At 46.4% G+C, this 10,718-nt stretch overlaps 1 protein-coding gene across 1 annotated transcript in view; it reads left to right on the top strand.

The window, feature by feature from the left end:
• MYO1E (myosin IE) overlaps positions 1–10,718 on the top strand; it is a 172,691-nt gene that overhangs the window by 131,434 nt on the left and 30,539 nt on the right. The window contains exons 22-23 of the mRNA XM_011983206.1: positions 1–104; positions 8,755–8,901. The exon at positions 1–104 is cut by the window's left edge and continues 3 nt beyond it. Of these exons, the coding sequence (XP_011838596.1) occupies positions 1–104; positions 8,755–8,901 (251 nt within the window). The remainder of the gene's footprint in view (positions 105–8,754; positions 8,902–10,718) is intronic.

Genomic DNA, 10,718 nt, shown 5'->3' with positions numbered 1-10,718 from the left:
TTAATCGGACGAGAAAAGGTCAAACAGGGCCCAGACAAGGGCCTGGTGAAAGAAGTCCTGAAGCGGAAAATCGAGATAGAACGGATCTTGTCTGTGTCCCTCAGGTGAGTGACTGGAGGCGCAGAGGCAGGACTGCCCCATCTCGCCTCAGCATCACCGTCCGCTGTTCCAGACAGCCAGGAGGAAGGCCGGGCGGGGCTCCCCTGCGGTCAGAATCATGATCAAGAGAATGGAATTTTCCTTGGTCCCAAAGGGAAGACTCCCTAGTCTCAGCGAGTCTTGATATGTCAGTAAGAAGGTACCAAGAACAGGTTGCCTCCGGACAGCTCCCCTAATCAAGGGGACCCAGATCTATTGTAACCATAACATGTTAGAAATGAACCCAGTATATGGAGCACCTCAGAGAAGAATTTCTCTTGTTGCAATGGAGCCAAGGGTTCAGAGCTCTGTCCCCCAACCCACCTCACCCGGGTTGGAAGCCTCACCCATTTCCCTGAGCAGAGGGTCCTGGAAGGGAAGTTTCTTTGGGACTTCCTGAGGGAGTGCAAGTTGGTCTCCATTCTCTGTAGTCCTGGAGTCATCGCGAGATGCTCTCTTTGCTCCAGTTCTCAGGCAGTGGGGAGTGGTGTTTGCTTCCGCAAGGCCTCAGGCAGGGAGGGCCCTTGCTCTTCTCGGCAGCACCTTGGCTTCCTTTCGGCAGAAGGGCTCCTCTGTCAGCTGTCAGAGCATCTCCTCCGTCACTGGGACCTAGGCTAGGAGTTCTTAGCATGGGAGGTTTTCCCATGCTAAGAAGTCCTCCCATGCTAAGAACTCCTAGACTAGGAGTCATCCCATGCTAAGTCCTCCCAAAGTCCTCCCATGGTAAGAACTCCTAGACTAAGTTCCGCTGACAGAGGAAATCCTCGCAATCCATGAAAGCTAAGAATGGAAGAAAGGCCTCCTCGAGCCCCATAGCTTCCTCCAAGAATCATGTCCCTGGGCCTCTGACGCTAACACTACTTTAGTCAGGAAAAGCTTTGGGTCTTTGCATTAGAGATGTTCTGCTCTCACATGAACATGGAATTGGGACGCCTCTCAAACTCTTACTCCACACAGAAGACAAAACTGCTGCGCTCAGGAAAAAGCAGGGGTTTGATGTGCTCAGGCGTCTGACCTACCGAGCTGGAAATCCTAGCTCCAGTCTGATAATCCAAAGCAGATTTCTCGTTGCGTCTATTCTTGCCTGTGTCTCTGTGGTTTCTGATTCTATCTGTTCCTAATTTCCCTGGATAAAGGGCCAGGCGGTGGAGGGCAGTTAAGTATGTCAAACATGCCAACTCAGGATGTGGTAAAGTTGCTAAGCAGATGAGTCCACAGTGTCCATTTTGCAGCCCCTCCTCAGGTAGGTTTCAAGGCCATTGGTTTTTTTAAAAAAAGCTGTAGGCGCTGACTGGTTTTCAGAAGGTCTTCCTGAACATTCAGCTCACCGGCTGGGTCCCAAGCTGAGCGGGGCAGTGCCTGCTGGCCACACTCTTCCTAGCTAGCTGGGCTCTGAGGTTGCCCTGGGAACCCAACAGGAAGCTCCTTGCTTGTCATCGCATGGGGACCTGCCATGCCTGGACTAAGCCAGGTTGGCCACAACGTGCTTGGCAGGCACCCTAGGTGAAGGTCAGGGAACCACAGCTCTAGGGCACGTGTAGTCACTGTGCTGAGAGTGACTTTGTGTGTTATTGCCCGGGTCTGTCTTCAGTCCCTCAGACCCCTGGTGGAGAGCTCATGACTGGGACCATAAATTATCCTCATCGAGCTACATTTGTGTGGTTCTTTTGTTTTGTTTTGTTTTGTTTAGACAGAGTCTCGCTCTGTCACCCAGGCTGGAGTGCAGTGGCGCGATCTCAGCTCACTGCAACTTCTGCCTCCTGGGTCCAAGTGATTCTCCTGCCTCAGGCTCCAGAGTATCTGGGATTACAGGCGTTGGCCACCACCCCTGGCTAATGTTTGTATTTTTAGTAGAGACAAGGTTTCACCATATTGGCCAGGCTAGTCTCCTGACTTCAAGCGATCCACCCACCTTGGCCTCCCCAAGTGCTGGGATTAGAGGTGTGAGCCACCGTGCCTGGCCTTGAGCTACACTTGTATCAAGCACTTTGACACTTACTATCTTATCGGTAAGTCCTTGAGAGGGTCATCAAGCAGGGACTGTAGGGACTGTTCACACTCAAATTTCTTCCTTTTATTTTGTTTTTTGTTTGTTGTCTTCTTTTACAGCCTCTGGGGATATAATCTCTTATGGTAACACCAGCTGCTTTTTCTTCTTCCTCTTCAGTATTCGTCATCTGGAAGGTTCCTTTCTTGTGGTCTTTCCTTTTTAGAGGCTGTAGTAAAATGAGGTACTTAGCCTAAAAGTTTTTCTGATTCTAAGGAAAATAAAAGAAAGTGTGAGTCATTTGAACTTGTGATGTCTGCGTATTGCAGTCACTGAACCTCACACTTGCCAAGATGAGTAACAGTGTTCCCTCATTTCTTTATACTTGAGTTAGGCCAGTAATCAGAACCAAGTTAGGAAAGCAACCAGAGGGTGATGTGTGTGCAGAATCGAACCCAGAGTGGAAATTAATTCTGGTACCAGACTACTGAACGTGCGTGTGTGTTCTCAAAATACTTCAGTACTGGCATAGAGAAGGATTTTAACAGTTGTCTTGTACTTCAGGAAAAAAGCCGCAACATCTGTATGTGTTTTTCAGTATTTCTGAGATTGACTAGTTGACTGTTGGCTGGAATGATATCAACATATGGCCTCCTAGTTACGATTTATCCAAGTATCCTATAAACTTGATCTTAGCCCATCTCTAACTCTTATAACTAATGTCAATGCACAGTGGGCCTACATCTCCCTATTCAAACCAACCAACCATTTAGTGGAAGTTATGATACAAGGGAAATGTGAGCATGACTAAATATTTGGTCTGAAGAATTTATTGTTTATTTCTGTAGGTGTGATAATGGTTTTGTGGTTAATTTTATATAAAGAGACGTTATCTTTTAATGATATATACTGAAACATTTGAGGATAAAATGAAGGCTGAGCGCAGCGACCCATGCCTGTAATCCCAGCACTTTGGGAGACCAAGGCAGGAGGATCACTTGACCCCAGGAGGTTTGGGACCCACCTGGGCAACATAGTAAGACCCCCATCTCTACAAAAAATGTAAAAATTAGCCAGGAGTGGCGGTACATGCCCGTGGTCCCAGCTACTCGGGAAGCTGAGGTGGGAGGATTGCTTGAGCCCAGCGGGTCAAGACTGCAATGAGTCATGATCACACCACTGCACTCCAGCCTGGGCAACAGAGTGAGACCCTGTCTCAAGTAAAAATAATATCATAGTCTTTACTTTGGTTTAAAATAACCTGGAAGTTATTTTAAAGTGGAAGCGGGGAGAGTGAGGTTGTAGATAATTGTGATTATCCATGGATTGGTGCTTGAAATCTGACATGTGGTTCATTCTACTATACTACTTTTTATTTTTTCGAGACGGGGTCTCACTTTGCCACCCAGGCTGGAGTGCAGTGGCACAATCTCGGCTCACTGCAGCCTTGACCTCCAGGTTCAAGCGACCCTCCCACCTCAGTCTTCTAAGTAGCTGAAACTTCAGGCAGGTACCACCACTCCCGGCTAATTTTTGTATTTTTTGTAGAGACAGGGTTTCCCCCTGTTACCCAGGCTGGTCTCCAACTCCTGGGCTCACAGAATCTACCCACCTCAGCCTCCCAAAGTGCTAGGATTACAGGCATGAGCCACTGTGCCCGGCCCTACTATCCTACTTGTTTACAATTTAGAATTTTCTATAATAAAATGTTTTTCTAATCCTCCAGTAGACATTAAATTTTTAGAAGTCTTTATCTTTTCTAAACATACTGATATATGTCTAGTTGAATTACGGTTAACATTTTTTTTGAAGCTTTCATTTACAAGAAAGAATAGGATCACAACAGGTAGAAATAGGGCCAATAGCTCAGAGAGAGACTAAGACTGTAGTTTGTCAAAGGGACTCCAGGATAATTCGATCAGGAAAAATCCTTATTTAAATAAATTTAGGCTGGGTGTGGTGGCTCATACCTGTAATCCCAGCACTTTGGGAGGCTGAGGCGGGCCGATCGCTTGAGGTCAGGAGTTCAAGATCAGCCTGGCCAACATGGCAAAACCCCCTCTCTACTAAAAATACAAAAAAATTAGTTGGGCGTGGTAGCGGGCGCCTGTAATCCCAGCTACTTAGGAGGCTGAGGCAGGAGAATCGCTTGAGCCTGGGGGCAGAGGGTGCAGTGAGCTGAGATCACACCACTGCACTCCAGCCTAGGCAACAGAGCGAGACTCTGTCTCAAAAAAAATCAATAAAAATTAAAGTGAAACACTGATGCTTGCATTTCTGGCTTCATTGGAGACTTGGGAAGAGTGTCAGGAGGTCACATACCAACACAGAGTTGAGACACAGGATTTCTGAGGCTTGTGGTGGCTGCTGACAGAAGGCCATGCCTGGGTTTTTGAAGGATCCTCCCAGAGCTGCTTCTTATTCAACTACTGACCTGGCCCCAGTCTTATTTGAAAAACAAGGAAACTTATTTGAAAAACTCAATTCCACTCATTACCACAGGTGTAATGACCCATGTTCTTGGCTTTGCTATTGTAGGTGTTGAGTTCGGGGCCATGGAAGCTCTTATTTGGGGCCCTCTGATGAGGCTTCTCATTTTTCTTCTCATTCTGGTAGCTGACCACAAGAAGGATGAGACCAAAAGTTGTGTGGCTGGCTGTCTGGGTTAACAGATTTTCCAGTACTTGTCTCCAATGGGAAAAACAACCCGTAAGACGGTGCTTTAGACAAAGGCTGCAGCTCCCTGGTCACAACATTCTTGCCCAGAATGTTTCCTTGCCTGAATCCCCTAAACTTTCTGGCAGTAAAAACAGCCCACTTCACTGCCTGTCCTGCTGACCTGAAGCATTACTGGCATCGTGGCTTGCTGGGGCCTGTAAGCACTGGGAACCTGGAAGTTGTCAGCATCATGGCATTGAACACCTACCTGGTGCTGAGCCCTGGTTTTCGAAGGTGGATGAGGCACAGTCACTGCCTCGGGAAGCTCCTCTCATTCTGGAAGGGGGAACAGACAGCTGAGTAAACATGTGCCTTACTACAAGTGTTCCCAGCGTGATTTAAAGGATACTCCTGGGACTCAAAAGAGGAGAGTGGGTCTTTGCACCTGCGGGTCAGGTGAAGCTGCTTTGAGCCGGACACATCACTGCTGAGGCCTGCACCTGCGTCCAGGCTTTCTCAGAGAAATGAAGAAGCTTCTGAAACTGGTGCCCCTGGTTTCTCTGAGTGGTAGAATTCTGGGCAAGGTTTATTTTCTTCTTGATTCGCCTCCATATCTTCCAGTTTACTAAAAGCAGCATATTTCATAAGCAGGAAAGACTTTTGTAAAAGCTTAAATAAAGGCAGGGCTATCCTTGGAAATTGCCTTTTCAGCTTAAAAAAAAAAAACACAAACTCCTTCAGGACTTTCCTTGGTGTTTTGTAACTACATTTCTGTGAAAAGATATATTGGTTAAGAGAGTAAAACAAGATTTTCTAGTGTTGTCAGCAATACAACAGTAAGCCACAAAGACGGAGGAAAAAAAAAAAAACAAGGGCAGATCCAAACCAGAGACTAGGAAGAGGTCTTCCAACACAGGGTACAGCGTCAAACATCTGTAAGGAATTGCAGCATAGGAATAAGTCAGGGGTGAAGTCCAAAGATAAGTCTGACTTTTTAGAATAAATAAACACAAAAGCTTTGTTTTCAGGTCCAGGAGCATGGGCCGAGGAGAGCAGAATGAGCTGAGACCCTGGCCTGGGTGAAGCTGGTCTGCCTGGCTCCAATGCCTGGATCACTGAAGGGAGGGGACTTTGGATTTGATGGTTAAAGTCAAAGTGTCCAAACACATCTCTTCTCATTTCTAGATTCATGCTGATAACTGACCTGGAAGTTTTGGCCTGCTTGCTTTTTTCGTTATGATAATAATGAAACTCCTAATAAATCTAAGCACATTAAACCAGTCAAGGTGACTTGTGCTGGGCTCATTTAGCCCTGTTGAATAATCACCATCCTGCCACAGTTCAGTCAGGCAAGCAGGCATGATCAGACATGCCAGAGAGAGCTTTGAGCAAACCACCAAAACAGGGAGGAGTTTCATTCCCCACCCCAGAGGCCAAAAAGTGGAGCTTCTTGTTTCACTCTGGTCTGTTGCATGCGCTCTACCTATTGCCGCCGTGTTCTTTCACCTGGGCTAGGGTGCTAGGAGGCTTAGACTTTACTAATTCAAAATGACTTGGAAAAGCTCTTTTGAGCAGCTTTTCATAAGTGCTTTTTGGAGTTTTGGATTGCTAGCTGTCCCTTTAAAGGGAGGGAGGAGGTGCTTGTTCCCAGGCACTGTAGAACTGGCATGTTGGCCCTGAATTGCCTTTGCATGCACTGTTGACTGATGGAGATGAAAACTGTCTGTTGTTTAAACCACTGGTTGTCAAGGTTTATCCTTGATCCCAGCTCTCACAGGAGGGGGCAAGAAGCATGGCTATGATATGGGGATGTCTGAAAACAAACATCTGGGGTAATGATAATGACCAAGTGCTCCTCCCAAATGGCCATTATTTGGTAAACCAAATAAACCACAGTAAAGTGTTCTGACTTCACATCCAAGGGAAAGTTTGGCTGCTCTTCAGGAAGCTGGCCATGAAAGGGCCAAGCTCCTTTCCCCTGACGCTGGCCTCTTGCTTCCAGTGAACTCCATGCACCGCCCCACCCCACCGCCATGGTTTGTGCATGCTGCCATTCTATGCCTTCCTATTCAATTGTGCTGCAGTTCCTTCAACCTCTTTTTCTCCTGTGGATTACTAAGCTCCTTTCCTGTAGGAGGACTGAAAGTGCATAATTTGAAAAAAAAAAAAAAAAAAGAGAATTTAGTTTTTACAGTTCTAGAGACCGGGACGTCCGAGGTCAAGGTGCAGGCGGATCTGGTGTCTGCTGAAGGCCACTGTCTTCTTTATAGATGGCACCTCTTGTTGTGTCCTCACATGGGAGAAGGATAGAAAGGGCAAACCACTCCTGTAAGGTCACTAATCCAATTCGTGAGGACCCATTCCTTGTAACTTAATCACCTCCTTAAGGCCACACTTCTTAATACTAGCACATTGGTGAATAAGCTTCAACATCAGACCAAGGTAGAGGCTATGGCTACAGCTACTGGTTCCATCAGCTCCAGGTCACTAGCTCCCTGTCTCAGCCCGGAGAGAAGGTTCCTGACAAGCCTGGGAGAGTCCACCAAGATTCTCTGTCCAAGGGAGCCCTGTGATCCCAACAAGGGCCCAGCCCCTACCTTGACCTGTGAATGGGGCTGAACAGGGATAGCACAGGAGTTTCCTTTTAAATGGGTCAGATTTTACATGGAAGAAGGATCCTGGGTCTCAAAGATTCTCTATAGCTCAGTCCTCTGTGTGGTCCCCTTGCCTCATCATCTGGCTTTGTCACAGCCTGGTAATCCCACTGGTGCAGTGACACCAGGAGCTCCGAGAGCAGAGCAGAGCTCGTGAGCCATGCTGCAGGGCTCTGGGTGTTCAAAGAACCGTGTCTGTGGCGCTTGGAGAGACTAAAATGTGACCATGGTCAATTCACTGAAGCAGGTTTGCCTAATTTGTTTCTAATGCCTGGGAAAATGCTTACAATCCCTAATGAAATCTCATTCTTCAAAGGGTTGTTCTCGGTATTTGGCAGTGGTACTTGGAGATACTCATAAACTTATATATTACAGCCTTTAGGGTGGTGGCCCCTTTCACCTGAGTGATAAATCTAACAGGGAATGCAAATTCTCAATTACACACGTTGTCGCTTTCTACCAAGCCTAGCCAGGCCTGAAGATGGAACTTTTTCTCACCAACCTCCCCTGACCACCAGGCATTTCCTCAGAGCTGGGTCTGCCTCAGCGTCTCTCTGCCATCACCCTTTAGCTCCTAACACCTGCTCCCCTCCAGGCATAAATTTCTCCACAATCCCACCCTGTCCAAACATGTGCTTCCTACAAAGGTGTGTTCTCTCCTTGTCTGACAAAATTCATTAGCTTGAAGGTGATGATTTTTGCTTGCTTGCTGTTTGTCCATCTCACCTTTGCATCTCTGAACTTGGACGTGTCTGTACATTCTAGTAGCTCCTGGCTTGCAGTGTCCGCAGAGCACTGTTTGCCAGAAGGTTCTTAATAAGTACCTTGAAGTCCAGGACATTGGCTTCCCTCTTGATAACCGAGCTTATAATTCTTCAAGTTCAAATTTACTACAATAGCTACAACCATATCATAAATTATACTAATACTAACTTGGAACTTAAATGTAGAGTTATCCCTTTTCAGCTGCCTTCTATTCATAACGTTCTGGATTTTTATGGTCTTAAAAACACAAGTTGGATTTGAAAATGGATTTTTTAAAAATATGGGCTAAATTGTCCTTAAGTTCCTCATTTTAAAAATCATGTGGAAAAAGTACTTTGATTATCCTTCTGTTGGGCTATAAACTTTCTTTGAAAGCAGATTTCAGCAATCTCATTATGTAATTCATTGTAGTTGGTTTTTGTTTGAAAGATTATTACTATAGAAAGACTAAAATCTTAGCACTATCTTGCGGGATTTTTAAAATGGAAGAAAAAAAATAGAGTAAACAGAAGCACAGCTTTCACCAAGTGTGTTTGTCCAATCTCTTTACAGTACTATGCAGGATGACATTTTTATTCTCCATGAGCAAGAGTATGACAGTTTGCTTGAATCTGTCTTCAAAACTGAATTCCTAAGCCTCTTAGCAAAGCGTTACGAGGAGAAAACCCAGAAGCAACTACCTCTGAAATTCAGCAATACGTAAGTCCGGATCTGGGACCCAAACTTCTGCGTGTAGCTAAAAAGGGGCCTTGATCGCACCCCTGGGATTCAGGATGGGGCTGGGGGAGGCTTGCGAGGAGGAGAGTGGGGTCTGGCTGGCCCCAGTGGAGCCTTAGAGCCTGCAGCAGACAGTCTGGATAGCAGTCACAGACTTGGAAAAGGTTACTTTTGCATTTCTGTGAAATAATGACTTCATAGACTAGTGTATTTTATCATTTAGACAAAAACCTCCTAAATGAGGCAGACAAAGGCAGATTTTTATGTCTCACCCAAAAATAGGGTTTTTAATTTAGCAGAGCAGACAGGAGTAGAATCAGGCTGGAAGCAGATGAAAGTGACAAAGGTGGGGGCATAAATTCCCCAAACCAATGCATAATAAAACCTATTTATTGGTAGGGCCTCTGGGGGCTTGAGGACTATAGGTGGCCAATGTGTTGTGTAGGTGGCTCACCTTCCCTACTTTTTTTTTGAGATGGAGTCTCGTTCTGTTGCCCAGGCTGGACCTCTGCCTCCCATGTTCAAGCAATTCTCCTGCCTCAGCCTCCTGAGTAGCTAGGATTACAGGTGCTCACCACCACACCTGGCTAATTTTTTAGTAGATATAGGGTTTTACCATGTTGGCCAGGCTGATCTTGAACTCCCAACCTCAAGTCATCCGCCCACGTTGGCCTCCCAAAGTGCTGGTATCACAGGCTTGAGCCACCATGCCCGGCCTCACCTTCATTTCTTTTGGCAACATGACCTAATGGACCAGGTACTGGCATATTGACCCTCTAATCTCAGATTTGCTGAGTAAGAGTTATTTAGCTAGTCTGGACAATATAGTAAGACCACATCTCTACAAAAAGTAAAAAAAAAAAAAAATTAGCCGAGTATGGTGGTGCATGCCTGTAGTCCCAGCTACACGGGATACTTGAGCCCAGGAGGCAGAGATTGCAGTGAGCTGAGACTGCGCCACTACACGCCAGCCTGGGCAACAGAGCAAGACCCTATCTAAAACACAGAAAGAAAGTTATTTAACTTTTCTTTTTAAATGTCCCCATCTATAAAATGGGAATATCCTCCATCTTTTCCCAGCTACAAGAATGAGGCCAAGACAAAGCCTTAATATCATGATGAGGGAAACTTATAATAGGCAGCTACTTAAAATTATGATTTTTCCTTCTTATGATATGAGAAAATATAAGTTAAAAGCAGAATAAGGATTGCATAATGCAGGCATATGGGCAATACAGAAGCATTAAAACTGGCTGGGGAGTTTGGGAAGTGCAGGTAAATCCTGTCTTCTATTTGGATCTTGGTTGCTAGTGTGTCTTTTTCCATCCCTGGGTGGGATGTCATGGTGCAAGAACAGTACGGGACTAAACAAAGCCAGGTTCTGTGCTAAAGAGTCTTCAAGCTGGCCTGGGTCTGGCATCTGTCAGTCCTCCACAAGCACAGGAGCAGGGACAACAGCTGGAAGCACAATGACAGCACAGCGGTGTGACCTGGAAATTGTCTCTTTCCTCTGTCCCCTCAGCAGGTGCCCCTGAGGCCACCTGACAGAGTGGCACTGGCACATTAGCGAGGTGTACCTCCCTCACCACCCGGTGTCTCATGGTACCGGGCCCCAGATGTTCCTGCTTCTGGCTCATTGTCATGCGGCGACAGTGCCACCCCATGGATGCGGTGCACATCCTCAGGGCCCTGCCCCGGTGTGGATTGTCCGGTCTTGCCTCATGTTTATGCTTTTCCAGCAGCAGAACTCCATGGCAGGATCTCTGAGCACCGTTTTCTCACTGCTTCCTTCGACCTGT

The sequence above is a fragment of the Mandrillus leucophaeus genome, unplaced genomic scaffold (assembly GCF_000951045.1).
Source record: "Mandrillus leucophaeus isolate KB7577 unplaced genomic scaffold, Mleu.le_1.0 Scaffold247, whole genome shotgun sequence".
NCBI classification, from domain to species: domain Eukaryota; kingdom Metazoa; phylum Chordata; class Mammalia; order Primates; family Cercopithecidae; genus Mandrillus; species Mandrillus leucophaeus.
Note: the sequence above shows the minus strand (reverse complement) of the source record. Positions and strands in the feature narration are given on the sequence as shown.